The 20,870-nt window shown below is 38.2% G+C and overlaps 1 protein-coding gene across 1 annotated transcript in view; it reads right to left on the bottom strand.

Annotated features, from left to right (window-relative positions):
- Positions 1-20,870, bottom strand: part of LOC311072542 (kelch-like protein 29) — a 180,258-nt gene that overhangs the window by 20,854 nt on the left and 138,534 nt on the right. Inside the window, exon 12 of the mRNA XM_084097626.1 lies at positions 5,343-5,536. Within this exon, the coding sequence (XP_083953752.1) occupies positions 5,343-5,536 (194 nt within the window). The remainder of the gene's footprint in view (positions 1-5,342; positions 5,537-20,870) is intronic.

Genomic DNA, 20,870 nt, shown 5'->3' with positions numbered 1-20,870 from the left:
CTCTTTGACCTAGCATACACATAACACATTATAGACTTTTATAATTCAATGTTAGGCTGCATAGATTAGGTCAGCCGGAACCGGGAACACTTCCCATAAATCCTGATGTACTCGTTACATCATAAGAAGAATGGCGTCTACGCTAATATCAGTCTCTCTGTTTATCCCGAGGTTTACCGCAGTCCGCCGGATCCAGGCTGTATCCAGATCTGATGAAGGACCTGCGCCTGGACGCGACGACAGCGCAGTCCTGAAATGTCAACTAGGCTCTTCCCTGTGAAGGCCTCCCTCCCCTCCCTTTACCTCTCCACAGATAAAGCGTTGTGGGGACAATTCTGGTTCACGTGGCTACGTGGAAGCGATACAAATTCTGTATTATTAATTTTAAGGCCAGACAAGTAGTATGTTGAGGGTTGATTTGTAGGGAAGGACTACACGCCTGCGCACATATATTCAAACGCACATACCTATAGACTGAACTCGTAATACGCATGTGCACGCCATCGGCGTTCTCACTGGTTCGTGTTTTTGAAGTTTGCGCAGAAAGAACTTAAGAGTTTTCTGTTAAAACGGTGTCATGTTAGCGGCCCCTAAGTTAACAACTAATGATCGTTGCGATGGAAGTGAATCAATCAAACTAACTTTAGCTGGACAATAACTTTATTCTAGAGCTGCTATAAAGCCAAAACACTACTTTAATTTCCTATTATCAATGTAAAGCTGCTTTGGAACAATCTACATTGTTAAAAGCGCTATATAAATGAAGATGACTTGACTTGACTAGAACGCACAACAGCGTCACGTTTTTACTTTATGCTCATGTTTATTTCAATCATATTCTTTTGAATATTATTATTATTAAGATTTATGTTATACCATTTAAGATATTTAAGACTTTTTATGATCTTAAATTTGATCAAACTCACATTTTAAGACTTTTAAACTCATTTTAATTTGAAGTTTTAGGTGTATATTAAACGTCAAGTGTCTTCTTATTGTCTCTGAAAAAGATATTTCATGCAGCACTGGATATCCAAAATAACTTATTTTACTGACTAAAAATGGCAGATAAAGCTGGTTTCATGGCATTGTGTCTTTTTTAAATCCACACTTATTTCTGCACTAATGGGGAAATGCTTGCTTTCTAGCTATAGTGAAACGCCTCAGTCCTGCACTCGCTGTGTGTCCCTTAGGGCTGCATTTGCCACCGAGTTACAGGTTTAAAAAAAAAAGTTCCTTCCACCCTCTACCCACAACCTCAATATCTCTGGAGCGTGTCAAAATGCCAAATTCTAATGAAGTCAACTTCTACTGACATTCCATAAAGTTATTTTCTCATAGTTTCAACACTGTCTAACGAAAAACTTTAGACATGAAATGTATCTGATGTGGGACCTGATGTAAAAATATATTTCTGCACATTTTATTTGTATATATTCCGTTAAGAATTAAGATTTTTAAATGGTTTTTGAAAGAAGTCTCTCATACTCACCAAGGCTGCATATATTTGATCAAAAATAAAGTAGAATAAAGTATAATAAATATAACAAATAAAGTGTGACCGGTGTCTGAAGCACGTGTGTAAACACAACAATTTTATTGGCTGACGACAGGTAATGAAGTCTCTACTGATGCACCTTTGAGTATAAGAGGGCGCCTGCAACTTATGTCATTAGCTTTTTTGTCTTTAGGAGCCTTTTGTTTGAAGTAGCGTATGCGAAGACCCAGGTAGCCAGCGCAATTGGGCCAATTGTGGCTGAGTGTCGCCTCACTCGGCCGTGTTCTGGCAGCGGCTCACCAGAAGTGAGCCAGCTCTGGCTCAGTGATGGATGCCAGAACTGGCTTTGGATGTGCAGATTTGGCCTGATTTGCACTGATATACGGCACATTTAGCCACATTCGGCCTGATTACGGACCATAAGGGCTGGTCTGATTTTGGGTGAAATATGTCCATACAGACCCAGGCCAGTTTAGGTGCTGGGGGTGGGTCTCTTTTGACAATGTGGTAAATTGTACGTAGCAGTGACCCTTAAACTTAAAAATAATATCCTTTCCCTGTCAATGTTTTTTCATTTTTTCCCCACATTCTCTTTTTTCTTAACAAACAAATTTTTAACTGCGACATCTAATACAATTTTAATTAACAGTACTACACATAAAATATCTATGTATATAATGTAATATAATATCTATATATAATGTTTATAATTATAATCATAAGTTGGCTGACACAGTGCTAGAATTTAGCTCCAACCCTAATTAAACACAACTGAATCAGCTAATCAAAGTCTACTAAAAACTTCCAGGCAGGTGTTCTGGAGCTGGTTGGAGCTAAACTCTGCAGGACACCAGCTAGTAAACTAACCAATGTGAAGTCTTAATTTTCTAATAAATTCATAAACTGTTCTTATTGCTTCGTCTGTAGCCAGAATATGACAAGCTTTTTTCCCACCACAGAAGCAATCTATTAATCGACAGTAATGATTACGTTTACAATATCAGGAGCAATAATCAACAATATTGATTTTTGTGATGATATTGCAGCATAGTCTGTGTAAATAAGCATAAATGCCATATCAGATGCAACTTCTGTCCCACCTTTGCATTGTAAATATGGCTTTTGTTGATGTTGAAAGATTTGTAAAAGTCTATATTGCGACTGATCTTTTTTTTTTTTTTTTTTTGTGCAAAGAAATGCAAGTACTGCCAGTGCATCGGATAGAGAGATTGAAACATTCATCAAAAGATGGCTTGCAGCTCGCTTCGGACAGAGATGGGGAAATAAAAGAGCAGGCCCAAAAGCAAACAAATTAAAGTGCCCCTATTATGCTATTTTAAAGTCTCCTAATTTCATTTTTGAAGTCACCTACAACAGGTTTACATGCATCAAAGGTCAAAAAACCTTTCTCATTTTAATTTTCTTTAATTTTTGCACATCACCACATTATTCATTGATTCTCAAACGACTCGTCTGATGAATCAGTCTCTCTAAATCCCTCCTTTCCGAGAGCCTGCTCTGCTCTGATTGTCCAGACAGCTCAGTCTGTTGTGATTCCGCGTACAGCGATTGTCGGAAACAAAATCGCCCATTACCATAACTTAACTTCAGCTCCATCTGGAGGCTTCATACAGCTTAGCGATTGTACACCATAAACTAAAGACAGTAACAAACGATGGCGTTGATTTTACCATATCAATCTGCGCTCGAGTCTGAAGATGAAACATTCAAAGAACTAGTTATTCAACCCCGAACCTCCATCGCAAGGACGACTTAAAGAAGTTTCTCAGAGATACGCTACTCAGTTTGAGGTACATTATGAGATGTTTCAACTGTAATTCTTCACCATCAGCATTAACAAGTGTACTGTATGTCCATCAACAAACCGATGTGTATAATTCAAATTTATTGCGGTGAACATGCAAGGAACTGCATCAATAATGGTGCATACGTTAGCCGAGCTCTAAAGTGAATGACTGATGTAACATAAACGTTGGTAAGCAGAACGTTGGTTGCTTAGCAGAACCCTTTCAGTAAGACAGTAATAATGCGAGTAAGCCGGTTAGCCGGGAACTTACACAATATAAAACACAAAGCTAAGTATTTTGAACACCCCATACAAAATATATACATCAATAATTAATCATACTTACATGTTGTGATTCTGAGGAGCAAGTTGGTCCAAATAAACTGAGCACTGACCCATATTTATAGAGCAAGCATTTTGCGAATCCAACGTTGAATTCCGAGATTTGAGCAGTAGTCATCAGTAAAGTGACGTGTTGTGGGCTGGTCAAGTAGTTTGCGGGCGGACAACGTACAACACATGCGGACATTATGCAAATGTATCTCCTAGTGGCGTAAAGTAGGACCGTAAAGGAGTAGGATTCGAAACCCAAACGACTCGTAAAGTCGATTCTCTCTATTGGGAGACAATAACTTTATTTATTGTACACTTTTAACTTTACAACTTTTTAGATTGTTTATATTCGCAAACAGCTATATTGCACTCTGCATGAAAGGGAATATTCGAAAAACCATAATAGGGGCACTATAAGGTATTTTCCAAATATCAACATTTACCAGAGTACATGTTATCAGTGTGAGATTTCTGTGATCTATCTGACTAACCATATGTGCCATTGTCTTTTCCCCTTTTTTCGTCTCTCTTTCTGTCAATAATCTGTCCATCTTTTAGGGTACGCTTACTTGAGGAGGCTCCTGAAGTTTTCTTTTTCATTAAACATTTTGGTAGTTCTTATAAAGCTATATGTTAATGTTAGGTTTAGTTTCTTTTATTATTATTTTTTAAGTAGATGCCATCTTAAGGATTTTAAGGCAACAATGTCATTTTGTGGAAAAACAAATTATTCAATCCATCCTGAGTCTGGCAAATACAACCGAGCCGAGTTATTTCTTCCGGCCTGCCGGATCTGGGCCATTATTGGCCGGAACAGTTTTAACTACCGGGGGACGATTTAGTGTGAAAAACTCAGACAATCGTTTCAGATGTGCCTCCATGTCCCAGTTTTTTTTTGTTTACATTGGAGGACACACATGATCTGTGCATCTGATGTTTGGGTGAGGAGCATGCACGTTCAGTTCTTGAGGGTTCTGAATGTGCCCATTTTGAGTGAGGAAGCTCCGTTCACGCTGGACTTCATTTTCGAGAGTTGAGGGGCAAGCATGTGTGCATCGCGGCTCAGTGGCGATTGATGTTGTGAGGATCGCAGGTCGAGCTGGCTGAGGAATTCGAAAAAGGCATAGCTCTTTCATGTTCTTCAGTAACCGGTTTGAGCGATCTGTTGGATCTGGATGTGCTGTCTCTTGAACCATCTGACACAGCAGATAGCATGCTGCTGGCACCATCCGACCAGAAGTAATATGATGAAATATTACTGTATAACAATTTAAAATAATTGTTTTCTCTTTCAATATATTTTATGATTTCCTGTGATGCAACGCTGAACTTTCAGCATCATTACTCACATGATTGTCACATGATCCTTCAGACCATTCTAATCGGCTGAAAAAATCATTTAAGATATCCCTTCATAATTTTGTAGAAACTATGATACATTTTTTGGGGGGATATTTTATGTAGGCAATGTTCAAAAGAACAGCAATTATTACTGCCACGTTTGATAAATTTACAGCATCCTTGCTGAATGAAAGTATAAAAATAAAATAAAAATCATACTGACCCCAAAGTTTTCAACGCTAGTACATATATATATATATATATATATATATATATATATATATACACACACACACAAAATACAGAAGACAGCAGGTGAACATCATAGTCAGGTGGTTCAGTAATTAACCGCAGTGCTCTTACCGATCATGGGCGACTCAATAAAGCTCCAGGTGTTGGTTTGAGGCACATATGATTGAAGCACTCCAGCAGAGCGACCGGCCTCATTCACCCCTCCAAACACATAGATCTTCCCTCCACAGACAGTTGCTGCTGCAGAATGGACAGGTTTGGGCAAAGAAGCCACCATCTCCCACTGGTTAGTGATGGTGTCATACCTAGAAAGAAAATGAAAAGCGATTTAGCCTGAAACATGCCTTTTTAGACAAAAACATTTTTTTCTATTCTATTCTATTCTATTCTATTCTATTCTATTCTATTCTAACTGCTCATATGTAGGGTTAAAAGCTTGACAAACATCCTGGTATCCACTCTAAACCTTTTTCCCCCTAGAAAAATAAAAAGACATAGATTTTTAAAAGATGCTCATGGCTCATATCAGTGTGTTTCTGCTTCACGCCTGATAAAGCATCATGGAAATGAGAGTAAATTGTGAGGCTTGGTTGAGTTTCTTTTTTGGCCCTGGGTAAGATTATTTATGTCAACTCTAGCATTTAAACGTAAGTAAAAAGAGACTGTAGTGAAAAATGTGCATGGCTGATTGTCACAAAAACTGTCCGGCTAATATTTCAAGAAAAAAAAAATTACACTGAATAAAGAAAATGAAGGAGCATTTCAAGTCAATTCATTCATATCATTGCTGTAATATAAAATATTAAATTCAGTATCATATACATATACTGAAACTGCCATAAAAATATGTAGAAAATGGATCATTATTTTTATGCCAAGTAATTTATATATATAAATTAATCTTGTCAGTACTTCAATATCGTTTAAGTATTTGCACAGTATTTGATCTCTTAAACTCAGTGGGTGTGGACTTCTAAACTTGAACTCTGGATTGATCCTCATCGAATCCCAGGACAGGCTCACAGGTGTGAGAAGTGGAGGCTATATTTGGATTGTGCTAAATTATACAAATGAAAGAGCAGGTTTTGACTGAGGAGCCGAGCAACCCAGATTCCAACTCAGATCCTGCCTTGAATTTGTGCTGGAAGACCTGTGGGAGACATCAGGAGATTGCCTGTTAGAGGGTGAAAATTGAGCAGGGAATGAGACCCGGTCGGGCTCACTGAGTGAGACCATTATGAGTCTTAAATGGAGGAGCAGAAAACGCGTTTGGAGCCAGTGGAGTAGAGTCAACCTTATCTACTGCACATTTAACAGATACTGACTGTGGAAGATTGCGGGAGAAGTTTATCTCGTTTGCCTCGCTGAAGAGAAATGCTGGAAAAATCTCACGAGCATTACCCTGCAGCACAGTAACATGCATAAATAATCGGAATATTGCAAGATACCTTTTACCTTACAGTTTTTCTCCATTGGTTTGGACCATTTCTTGAAACAGAAATTACATTCTCAAAACTCTAAGATCATTAGTCTTACAGTTCAGCACAACACTATAGCTCACTTGCAAAAGCTCATATCTCTCCTAAAACTGTTCACTCATGCTTCAAAACTAAATTTGTTTCCCATATAAAGAGTCAGTGCCACGAAAATGGCAAAGATCCTTCTCAATTGCTTTGGCTCATTTCTTGAAACAGACCGGACGTTCTCAACACTCTTGGTGCTTTTGCCAAAATAACGTGGATGGTTCGGCACAACACCATGGTTCACCTGCAGAAGTTCATACCTCTCCCAAAACAGTTCACTCATGTGTCAAAACTAAATTTCCTTCTCATTTAAACAGTCAGTGCCCCCAAAATGCTTCGTCCCTTTGGCATTGTGTAAGCACTTCAAGTCAAAATGTTTAGATGTTTTGTCACTATGGCAGAGGACCATGGAAATATCCCTCATGTCCACCTTTCAGTCTTAGCCCAGTCCTTCACTGACAGTGGTTACTGTACTGTTTTTTGTCTAGCTAACAGAATACAATTGTGTATACAACTGAAAAAAAGAAATAGGATTTTAGGGTAAGAGTAGCCTCCAAGGTTTGACATCACACATTGCACTCATACTGCCAAGGAAATTGTAACCATTATCATTCACACACATAAAGTAACTTCCATACATCAGAGTAAAAAGAAAATGTATACAGCATAATATACTGTAATATAAACACAAACAAAAAACAATGAAAATGATATGCAGCCTACAGTGCTGTAAATAAAGCTGGAGTTTCACAACTAACAGTTCTTCACTGGTCGCTGTCCTTACCCTCCCTCTCCTGGCCACCGTCCTCACCAGGACAGGACCTCCTGGCCAGGACATCCACACGCTGCTGTCTGTCTGGCCACAGATTCTCGTCCACATCACAGCGTATATTCTCCCTTGCGATGCAACGAGGGAAGAAACGGCGTGTGTGTCGCAACCATCCCCTACACTGATCTCCTGTAATATCCTCACGCAGCGTCCATTGCATGGAGCAGGGACCTCTGATCTTGAGCCCGATGCTCATACACTCTCCACCTCCAAGCAGAGAAATACTCCTCAATAGGATTGAGGAAAGGAGAGTAAGGTGGTAGAAACACCATGACCATCCTTGGATGAGTAGTGAACAAGGCCCTGATGAGTGGGTCACGGTGGAAATTCACATTGTCCCATACAATGGCATATTGTGGTAGGTGAGGCCCTACGAGGCCTCTCTCATTTTCAGGGATCAAATCAAAATGAAGGCGGTCCAAGAAGATGAGGAGCTTCTGTGTATTGTATGGGCCAAGACTGGGGATGTGTGGCCACACCATTCTCAGATATGGCAGCACACATAGTTATATTGCCCCCTCGCTGGCCTGGGACATCCACCGTGGCCCGGTGGCCAATAATATTATATATTCTCTCTTGGACTTGGATTATATACACTCTCTTGGAGGTGGAGAGTGTTTGAGCATAATATTCATGGTATTATGTTCTTGACTAATTTTGACAATTGAACAGACAATTGATGATGCATGTAATGACTTATACAATGAAATGACGCTGACACGTTTTGGAGCGAACAACCATTAGACTGAGAATCAACAATCAGTTTAGATCAACAAGATCTATTCACTTGGAATTTGTGCTAAATGTAGGCTACCTGTACTTAATCATTTGCAAAGATGTACTGAGACATTGAGACATGTACTTAGACATTTGCAATTTGATGAAATGAATGAGAAATTCAATTCTGTTGTGAACAATTGCCAAGTGGTTTGGAGGTTTGTCCATGTTGTTTTGAGAATGTCATTTCTGTTTCAAGAAATGAGCCAAACCAATGGAGAAAAACTGTAATATCTATAGAGTGTCTACGGCAGCAGGCAGGTGTGCTGGAGGGTTTTAATACAGAAATGTGAAGCTTGTACTTAGTCCCCCTGCGGTGAAAATCAAGTTTTTACTTCTTTGTTACTTCTTCTTGTTTATATGTCTATATGGCGTTTTTAAAATGCTTTAAGAAAAACCATGTGCAAATTCATAAGTCAACACCATTGCTGAATATTTTCCCCTTAAAACTGCAGTGAACCAGAGAGAGTCTCAAAAACGTGGTTGGAAATCGCCGGTGTTTCTTTCGTCACAAACTACAGTGTAACCAATCGTCAATGTGCGGGCAGGCTTTAGCATATCATTACTATGCTGTGTGAAGCAGGGGAGTCTCAAGAGAAGCCAGGTTATCCCAATATATTTTCCTGTTGACATGAAAAATTTGTACATTTAGCAATATAGCAGGTGAATTATGTATATTATGTATATTATGATGTTATGATGAACAATATACCTTTCTCCACTGACGTTCTAAGTTGTTCAAAATGTTTCTAAGGATACAGATTTTTAGAAGGCAGCTGTAAGACTCTTAGATGGTGAACGGGAACATGGTTTGTGTAACATACAGGGCCTGAAATTAACACCCGAAATTAACACAATTTTTTTTTGTCCGACAAAGCAGTCAGGAGAGTTCAACGTTGGAGGATTTGAACTTGAAAAAACGGAGTGTACTGAGTAAGCCTAACTTACTGACATCTTTCCGCAGTTAAAACTACATTCCTTCTTATGTTCATTCATGTTTATTTGATGCTATAAATTAACTAGAAGGAAGAGATGATCGGTTGACGAGCAGCTTTAACTGAGGCAGCGATCTGTCAAGACGCATTACAGAGCCACAAAACGGTATTGTCTAAATTTCTTTAAAAATGACCAAATTTTAACGTTGAGACTTTGAACCAAAAGTAACCTGGACTGTCTTGTCTGTCAGCGTGTTGTCAGTGTCTGCTGCGCGATGTGTTTTTCATTGCGTGAGATCATGGTTTGGCGTGAGCGCGGTGTAGCTTGTCGGACATAGCAACAGTAACTAAAGGGGCCGGGTCTTTACGTTTTTTTTTTTTTTTTTTTTTTTAACTGTTGTTCTTTGACATTTAAACGAAGTCAGTCATTTCGTTGGATTTTAGCTAAAAATGCACATTACTGGAGTAAAGAAAGCATCTGTGAAAGCAGTATTACCAGTAATATAACAATATTAATTTAGTTCTGCTTAATCCTGAACGCTGTAACTAACAGCTGCCCAGCCATCAACACAGCCGCGTGTGATTTGTTTACATACGAGCTGCACTAGGTCTATATCTGTATTCTAAGAGTTATTATTACTTGTATGGATCTCGTTAATAACTTGACAGCACTTAAATGTGTATTCTTACAAGTTAAAGAACAAATGTTTGTGCAATTCCTTTTTTTTCCACCTTTTATGAGGCCAAAAAAAAACAAAAAAAAATGGCTGGTAAAAAGTCACTGTGGCGGGTGGATTTTTAAATCCACCCGCCACAGTGGCTGGTGGTCAAAAAAGTTAACTTCAGGCCCTGGTAACATACCATACATACATATTAGCTGTTTCATAACGTAGTCAAGCAAAAGGCTAATCATATTAATCACCGTTATGTGTCCGACGTTGTAAAGAGCGATACAATTCTGCAACGTTTACTAGGTGGGGCTAATTTGCATATTCATGGATCCACGTATAGTAAATGAAGCACGGGTGAAGAGTTACATTCAAGCTATTAGGCATGAAGACTTTTTTTGGTAACACTTTACAATAAGGTTTCATTTGTTAACATTAATTAATTCATTAACTAACATGAACTAACTATGAGCAATACATTTTTTACAGTATTTATTAATCTCTGTTAATGTTAGTAAATAAAAATACAGCTGTTCAGTGTTTGTTCATGTTACTTCACAGTGCATTAACTAATGTTAACAAAAACAAGTTTTGATTTTATTAATGTATTAGTAAATGTTGAAAATAACTAACAAATATGAATAATTACTGTACAAGTACAGTTCATTATTAATGAATGTTGACAAATGTAGTTATCAAATGAAACCTTATTGTAAAATGTTACTGTATTTTTCACAGGAAACATTTTTTAAATATGTAATTTTGGTGATCAAAGATGAGTTTTAAGGAATAAAAGCAGCGGCTAAAGGAGTTTGTCGGAATCCAAGGTACGGTTTTTACATGGTTTGCATCTTATCTAGACCAAAGATATTTTACAGTGAAGGTTGGTAATTGTTTTTCTTATCCAGTCCCTATCACCAGTTTGGTCCCACAAGGGTCCATTTTGGGCCCTGTGTTGTTTTCATTGTATATATATATACATACAGTGAGGAAAATAAGTATTTGAACACCCTGCTATTTTGCAAGTTCTCCCACTTGGAAATCATGGAGGGGTCTGAAATTGTCATCGTAGGTGCATGTCCACTGTGAGAGACATAATCTAAAAAAAAAAAATCCAGAAATCACAATGTATGATTTTTTAACTATTTATTTGTATGATACAGCTGCAAATAAGTATTTGAACACCTGTCTATCAGCTAGAATTCTGACCCTCAAAGACCTGTTAGTCTGCCTTTAAAATGTCCACCTCCACTCCATTTATTATCCTAAATTAGATGCACCTGTTTGAGGTCGTTAGCTGCATAAAGACACCTGTCCACCCCATACAATCAGTAAGAATCCAACTACTAACATGGCCAAGACCAAAGAGCTGTCCAAAGACACTAGAGACAAAATTGTACACCTCCACAAGGCTGGAAAGGGCTACGGGGAAATTGCCAAGCAGCTTGGTGAAAAAAGGTCCACTGTTGGAGCAATCATTAGAAAATGGAAGAAGCTAAACATGACTGTCAATCTCCCTCGGACTGGTGCTCCATGCAAGATCTCACCTCGTGGGGTCTCAATGATCCTAAGAAAGGTGAGAAATCAGCCCAGAACTACACGGGAGGAGCTGGTCAATGACCTGAAAAGAGCTGGGACCACCGTTTCCAAGGTTACTGTTGGTAATACACTAAGACGTCATGGTTTGAAATCATGCATGGCACGGAAGGTTCCCCTGCTTAAACCAGCACATGTCAAGGCCCGTCTTAAGTTTGCCAATGACCATTTGGATGATCCAGAGGAGTCATGGGAGAAAGTCATGTGGTCAGATGAGACCAAAATAGAACTTTTTGGTCATAATTCCACTAAACGTGTTTGGAGGAAGAAGAATGATGAGTACCATCCCAAGAACACCATCCCTACTGTGAAGCATGGGAGTGGTAGCATCATGCTTTGGGGGTGTTTTTCTGCACATGGGACAGGGCGACTGCACTGTATTAAGGAGAGGATGACCGGGGCCATGTATTGCAAGATTTTGGGGAACAACCTCCTTCCCTCAGTTAGAGCATTGAAGATGGGTCGAGGCTGGGTCTTCCAACATGACAATGACCCGAAGCACACAGCCAGGATAACCAAGGAGTGGCTCTGTAAGAAGCATATCAAGGTTCTGGCGTGGCCTAGCCAGTCTCCAGACCTAAACCCAATAGAGAATCTTTGGAGGGAGCTCAAACTCCGTGTTTCTCAGCGACAGCCCAGAAACCTGACTGATCTAGAGAAGATCTGTGTGGAGGAGTGGGCCAAAATCCCTCCTGCAGTGTGTGCAAACCTGGTGAAAAACTACAGGAAACGTTTGACCTCTGTAATTGCAAACAAAGGCTACTGTACCAAATATTAACATTGATTTTCTCAGGTGTTCAAATACTTATTTGCAGCTGTATCATACAAATAAATAGTTAAAAAATCATACATTGTGATTTCTGAAATTTTTTTTTTAGATTATGTCTCTCACAGTGGACATGCACCTACGATGACAATTTCAGACCCCTCCATGATTTCTAAGTGGGAGAACTTGCAAAATAGCAGGGTGTTCAAATACTTATTTTCCTCACTGTATATATTTATTTATTTATATATATAATTTTTTATTTTATTTTTTATATGGTATTTCTTACCATCTCTATGCGGAAGACACGCATCTATTTGCCTTTAAGATCCAATTGTAATGTTTCCTGTGCAACACTCCATAGGTGTCTGGATGAAGTAAAAGATTGGATGGCTGACAATCTTGTTCAGTTGAATGACAGTAAAACAGAAATTATGTTTTTTGTTTGTTCAGTTTTTAATAAGGCTATCTTAGGTCCTTGGGCTTGCTATCTACAGGGCCGAGTATAGTTGCGAGTCATTTTTGATTTCTCACTTCAATAAACAAATAAAAACTGTAGTTCGGAATTGTTTCTTTTATCAGAGGGCAATAACCAAATTAAAAGAGTTTCTTTTAACTAGTGACTTAGAAAAAGTCATCCATGCTTTTATCTTTCCCATTTAGACTATTGTAATGTTATTTATTCTGGGACCTGCCAGAATCATGTTGCACGTCTCCAGCTAGTGCAAAATGTCGCTGCTAGAATGCTTATGAAGGCTAAGAATACTGATCGTGTTACCCCACTGTTATCCTCATTAGGCTGGCTACCAGTGCATTACAGGATCCAATACATGGTCTTGACATATGTTTTCAAGGCATTGCATGGAATGGCGCCAGAATATTTGGTTGAGCTTATTAAACCATATAATTCAAATTTAATGCTGAGATTCACAAATAAAGTATTATTACCGATCCCAAGAGTGTGATCTAAAGGTGACTGCGCTTTTGCTGTCACTGGCCCAAGATTATGGAACAGCTTGCCTTTTGAGGCTAGATCGTCCCTTACGCTAAGTACATTCCAGTGCCGCTTAAAGTCATACCTGTTCTCTCTTGCGTTTTAACTTTTTAATGGATGTTTTATTGTTTGTTGTTGTTGGCTTTTGTTTGTTTTTATTTATAAATGTTACATGTGTTCTGAGGAGAATTCAACCCTCTACGCACACCTTGGCAGTAGATTCGCCATTGGCTAGTATATGAATGTATATTTTTCATTTTAACTAAACTTAAGAGTGGTGGTGGTTTCTTCAGCTGCTGGGTTCATAAATATTAATTTAGCTGTCAGCGTTCACTCAAACTGATGCTGAAATCCGTTCCTGCCCACTACCGGAGAAACCTGCAAACTTCTGCTTGTTCTTAAAAGCTGAATATTTCCAAATGAACAAATTTTCAAGTTTTGAAAGTTTTTTCACAAGAAAATACAACAAAGAATATTACATCCTGTAACATGTACATACTCTCTCTCTCTCTCTCTCTTTGCATGTGTGTGAGAAACAGCACTCCATGCCACGGCGAGTCGTGCGCCTTCACACTAGAGTTTACGGTACGTCAAATAACCTGCGCATCCATTGAGATGAATTGAAATACAAGTACAGATAGCTTGACGGAGAGCGAAACCCTCAAGCGCTCAGTCAGAATTTATTCACCAATGGCTAATGATAGACATTATTTAGTCGACCAGAGTGAAAGATTTAGTCGCATATGCGAGTGATTTACTCGCATTATAAGAGGGTTGAGAATACACGTTTAAACAAACAGGCTCTAGTCTAGGACGGTCATTCATACATTTGGGAGTCTGCTCAAGCTGTCGTATCCGTCTTTTCACCTTTATTGCAATACAGTAACACAAATGCAGTAGCATGTCATAAAAGCAAGATGACAATATAAGTTACAGTTTAACCGTAATCAAACTAAACTATACCTGTTCTATCTCCATGCAGCATATATTCTCTGGGTCTGTAGGCATTTTACAACAGTTCTCACACAAGCATCTGTACAGCGATTTATAGATTGTCATGATGGAACGTGCTAATTGATGACTTGAAGATAGTTAACTCCACATCAACTACATAAATTAATCAATTAACCATTCAGAAACATCCTGTTGCATGTTGTTACTTCTTCTTGAGCCTCTCCATCATTGTCAGTCTGGTTTGAACATATAAGGCTGAACACAGCTTACTGACAGTTTCTGACATTTTCAGTGCGTGAGAGATACGGAGAACAAGCCCTTGAAGCTCCGCCTTCTTGAAGCTCTGCCCTCTCCCCTTCATTTAAAGGGACAAAACCCCCAAAAAGTTTTACCTTCCAATAAAGAATTAAGCTGAAACTCCACATACACACTTTGGGGACATCAGAGACTTATTTTATATCTTGTAAAATGGGGCATGATAGGTCCCCTTTGAGCAAAATCAGTAGAGCAAGAGATTTGGTTTGAGCATGAATGTAAACGTGATATTGATTTTATACAAAGGTTCAATAAACAAAATGTTATTTTTAAAACATTAATCTCAACATTATTTATGCAGTTGTAATTGTACAGATTCAGATGCAACTTCTGTGCCACCTCTGCAGTGCAAAGATGAATTCTGTTGTTAGTGATTTTATTTGATTGGTAACAGCTCTATATAGTGTCTAATTATTCTAATTGTATTTATTGATTAAATATAAGACATTTCTCAGGCAGTAAATGTGGATTTTTTAGATTAATTTAAGGAGTGCTGGTCTGGTCTTGGTCTTGACTCGGTCTCGCCCTGCCTTGGTCTTGTCTTGGTCTCAATTCCTCAAAGTCTCGGTTTTGTCTTGGTCTCGACGCACGCTGGTCTTGGTCTTGACTTTGTCTCGACGCACGCTGGTCTTGGTCTTGACTTGGTCTCGGTTTAGGTGGTCTTGACTACAAGCAAACACCAATAATAAGTTAAAATATATATTTTTTCACTTGTAAAATCAAACGTTCAACACTGGATCCCCCGTACAGTAAAGCAGATGGCTCGCAAGCGGATATTTCAGCCTCTCTCTGGGCGAGTGGTTCAGAAGCGGGTGGTTCATTGTCAGCTCAGCGGCTCGTGAGTAAGACCATTAATTACACAGAGGGAGAGTGTTATCAGGCGACTTCTGCCTCTTTTTTAATGAGACTTTTACAGCGGCGTACAGGAAGGAACTAATTATACGAGGCAGAGACTCGCTTAATGAAAGTGCGGTTATAAATACAGACATCTGTGGAACAAATGAAAAATCATTATGACTCGCGTTTACTCGCATAAAAGAGTCTGATATGAATTAAAGCAATTAGCGAGGAACCACCTGCAGTCATGTGACTTTTCTAGCATATGTGGCTTTGAGGCAAATTCTATTTTAATTAGCCAGTATTGTTTTTTGATGAGAAATCCAGGTGAAAATTATCTTCGATTTTGCAAATACATAAAACCTACATATATCGTAAGCATTATTGCTCATTTCTTTTTAAATAGCTTTTGGCTCCACAAATACCAATAAAATGACCCATTTTTTACTGTGAAAAATTAATATTATAAATATGCCAAAAAAACTGTTTGGAAAATACTTTATAGTAAGTTATATTATGATTACATTATAGTGCTATTTATTGTTTACTCATTTATTTTAATCTAACTTTTATATATTTATTTATTTTAATCTAGGTTATTTATTTTTATTAAAAAATATTAATTTATTTGCTTATTTTTGCTTATTTATTTGTTTGAATCTAATTATTTATTTGTTTAAATGTATATTTGATTTATTCATTTTAATCAAATTTTACTTATACTTTTATAAAAATAAAAAAGTACACTTTCTCTAAACATTTCCACAGAACCTGTTTGAAAACCCCTGACCTAAAATACCCTAGTGCAAGTAACCCAAGAGCAACACTATCAACAACTTTGAACCATAGCAACCAATTATCAATAGATACCATTACCAATCACATAATAACCAACCACTCATAACAACCGAGTAAAGACTCAGCAATGAAAGTACACAGCATTCAAGCTACTAAATAACACTTAAACTTGGCAAGGTTTTTTCAAATCAACATTCAAAGTCTGTCTTCACAAATTTTCATTTTCTAGTCATCTATCTTTAGGTACACCAAATGGACGCCAAATAACTAGCGCTGATGAAAGCCGACTGTGTTGTTGCCTCGCGTCAAGGAAAAAATCTGTGCATGAATACACCGAAAGGACTGCAGGCGACTGTCAACTAGCATGTGCGTTCTCCGTCTGCGGGTAAAGGAGATAACTGTCTATTTAAGCAGATATATTCGTCTATATTTGTCATTCAAAAAGGGAAAGCAAAATTAAGACTGCAGTTATACAAACCAGCCAAATCTAAGTCGGTCGACGCTCAAATACGGCCCGACGGCTAGGTGTGTCACTGGCTTTACTCTCATGAGAAACCCAGAAGACTGACAAGAGACAGAAATGATTGTTACTTCTTCGACTTGTTGTTAATTAGCATCTGCTTCTATAAATATCATACATGTTCATATTTCCTTTTGCAGTGTCCACAAATTACCCATCTTAAACAAACAAGATGAAGTTTCTCTGCAGTGGTCCCAGTGCTTTAAAACACGCTGTGAATTCTTTGGTGTGACAGGTGTCCCTGCTTTCCAGATCAGTGTCACAGGAGGTGCACACTCACAGGCCGAAATGAGACGTCAGGCAGGCAGTTCAAGCAGTCCACACATGCCTGAAGTCGAGGCAGCTGCGAGGGAACGAGGGGTGGGGGCTCAGGGCAACTCTGCAACGGTTAGACTCCTCGTAAATATGTGCTAAACTGTGGCGAGCGGGTCTTCTGTCGGCCAAACTCGTGACGCTTCATTCCGTATCTCAATCTAAGATTACTTGGGCCTAGTCTCTGTGCCAACCAGTTTTAAAAAACAATAACTCAAAGACAATGAAAGCCTCTTAGCTGGGCCTCAAAAAGGTGGCAGAAATAAGTGAAAGTGTTAGTGTCATCCTTTTTTTTCTTGTTCTTTTCAGGTAAAAGAGAGTAATTTATCCTTACTCTCAAATGTATTATTAATACATACCTTACCTAGTCAAACTAAATAATGTACAATGTCAAGCAGAGATTGCATTAGAATAGCGATACACCAGAATAACTCTGGAAATCCTCATTGTATCCTGGGACTAAAACAAACACCCTTACAGCCTTAATTTACATGACTAGCAAACAAACAGCTTTTGCTTTCGTCAACACGAATAAATTGGTTTGTACCCTGACAGAGTCTGGCACGCTGAACAACAGCGCTAACAAAGAGCACAGGGCACACACACTCTTAGACATCAACCCAACACCACACACACTCAGCCCAACACCCACTGTTGGGTTTTCATGTGTTATGGGGACATTAGCCCCTTTCACACAGCAATCCCGGTAAATTACTGTAAAATTGCCAGAACGACTTTACAAATTTTTGTAAACTTTAGTAAACTTTAATAAAGTAAACTTTATTAAATTCCAAAATGTGCTGTTCACACAAGCAACATCATTCTGGCTTTTTACTGGTAACAGACCATTCACACATCAGTTCCAAAATACCGGTAAACTCTGTGACGATGTCATTAACCTGGAAGTGACCTCTAAAGTTGTTGACAAATCTCTTCATCTGCCCGGACGAGGAAAATCCCTTTAGTTTCGGTATCACTCCAATTTGAAGACATTTGTAAACGGTGCTGAGTAAAGTTTTAGTAATTTCATACTTCAGCTTAAACTTCTTTTATTTTAGTTGCATTTATTTTCATTAATTGCAAAGACAGCATTTTAAGTACATTTCTATTTTTTTAGGTTTGTTTTTTCATCTATAAAATTTTATTTATAATTTTATTTAAATTTCTGCTTTATTTCAATTGACAACAACAACAACAAAAATTTAATACATTTTAGCTTTAGTTTACAACAACAACGGTGCTTCAATGGAAGAAAGAAAGCCATACAGAATTGGAATGATGTGTGGATGAGTAAGTGATGACAGAAGTTTCTTTTTTTGGGTGAACTATCCCTTTAAGAAAGCATACACATTCAATACTGATTTCATGTTGAATCAAAGTTAGATGCACATTAAATGTGAGCTCTAACTGTAGTGACAGAGCTATTGCAAGTTTTAACACATTAAGACGGGCCACAGTGACAAACTGGGCATTTCTTGAGCACTTCAGCTTGCACACAATGAACAAGAAAGCCAAAAAAACAGATTGCCTTTCCAATTGTCTTGGAGGGCACCTTCAGCATTTAGACCAAAAATTAGGAAAATGTTCACAAAACCTGTAGCATCACCATATTAACCAATACTACAAGCCTTTCTTAAGACATCTCACCGCAGCTTGCTCACTTCCCTATCATCATTTGCTGGGTATGGAGGGCGGATGACCTGAGGGGTGGCTGGCATCATTACCAGAGCAGATCGCCATCCATCCATCAGAGAGAGGCGGGATTAGAGAGTCACGCCGGGCCAAAACCACACACATACACACGGCTAGTCACAGACCTTTCTATATATAATCCATCCAGCTCTACCGGTTTCCGTGTCAAGGTTATGTCTGCTCTGTATGCAGCTCTCCTCCTCTGTAAAGGCCGGAGGGAGCCGCTGATCAATGTCTTCCCATCTCAACCCATTATGTTTCCCCTTAAAATACACGGCCGACAGCGCTGTCTAATCACTTTCCTTCATCTGAAATGTAGACGTCTGATCTACGGTCCAGCTGTGAATTTGAAAACCGTCCAAAACACGAGACCCATTGATCTTGTCAGATCTCTGTCAGATTGATTGTGATAAATGTTTTTGCCCCTTCAGAGTAATACACCAGGTATAGAGGAACGTGGTAATGCATCTTTTATTATCTCAGTGTTTTATGACAATAAAGCCAATATTCTCATTACTGTAATGCAAAAAATAATATGTATGTGTTTACTATGCATACGTGTTGTGGAGAAAGCCCTTATATGAAGATGGTTTAGGCATGTTTTATGCAAATGACTCATCCCCTGCACGCGGCCGCTCATTTAGAATACTCTAAATTCACTAACTTTAGAAAGAGATTTCGATCAAATCCATGTGCGAACACACGTGTTGTGAATTAGGTGGAGATTTTTCGTGAGAAGTTCTCCTGTGCGTACAAATACGAAATTATCCACACAATTATGAGTGAAAGAGACGCATTATGTATTGCAATACGTATGTATTGTTTTTTACATAAAATGCCAATGGAAAATCAATATGGAAAATTTTATCATTAAGTTTTTGTCTTTATTGGGCCCTGAGAGGTGGATTCTGGTTCAAATATCATTAAACAATAAAATAAAATAAAAACTACATTAAAAGGTCAAGAGCATTTTTAGAGTGTACCAACTAATTGACAATATATTTTGTATAAATGATGGGAATCAGTCCAAAGTCAAATGCCTGTGATTTCCTAGAATAACATTTATGGAAAAACCCTTATTTAGCAAAAAAGAAAACACAGGATGTCATCAGGCAGGTTTCTACAAAATTATCACTCGCCATGTGATGTGAGATATGAGACTTACGTATACACATGAAAAAAAAAAAAAAAAATCACACAGGAGGTGTTGGAAAAGGTTAATTTTGGCCTTGGTCTATAACAAAACAATGAAATCTGATCTCATTACAGGAACCAATTTTATAGCAACTTCAAATGTCCTCAATTAATTTTTATACCAATTCTAAATATTATGCTAATAAGATCTGATTAATTTACCAACAGACAGATTATCTGTGTTTCTCCCATCTGTATGATAACATATATCAATATCTCAACCTGATCACCTCCATACAACACTACATTTGCACAGCTTTATAATACAATATTCAATCCAATCCAGAGATAAACAGATGTTTTTGATTGTACTTAGCAATTATCCAAAAAAGAAGAAGGGAAAAAAGAGCTCATTTGATTAGGCTTTCAATGAGACTTCATGTGAACCAAAACAAACAAAGAAAAAAGTCACTGCAGCTCCAACTAGAACAGACAGACATCAGACATGCAGGATTTCCGGAAATAAATATAGTGCTTGAGCAGCGGAGGACTGTTTTTATCATGTTTGGGAGAACCGCAGAACGACACGTGGATCAAGAGACGCCCATTAAATGCTATGCTTTGGCCTTACTAAACAACACTGTTGAAGACACTATTGTCTACTGTGGAGCTGCTTTACAGAAGAATTTGAATTTGTCTCATATTTGATTAAGTTTGAATCATTGATCATTATTTTTCTGTTCCTGTTTTACCGTGAAGCTACTTTGAAACAATCTTTATTGGAAGTGCTATAGAAATAAATGTGACTTGGCTTGGCTATGGACTAGAGAATAAAGATACTGCTATGATAATATGCAAGAATGGCAAGAGACAAAGTGAGCTCCAATTAAAGCTAAAAATACTGTAATTTGAGTCCTTTCGTGTCGTTTTGACAATCAACAGGGTCTAAAAATCCACTTCGCAGGAGTGGAGCAGCAGAGTATGCTGGA

Source organism: Abramis brama (genome assembly GCF_963993115.1).
Source record: "Abramis brama genome assembly, chromosome: 21".
NCBI classification, from domain to species: Eukaryota; Metazoa; Chordata; class Actinopteri; order Cypriniformes; family Leuciscidae; genus Abramis; species Abramis brama.
Note: the sequence above shows the minus strand (reverse complement) of the source record. Positions and strands in the feature narration are given on the sequence as shown.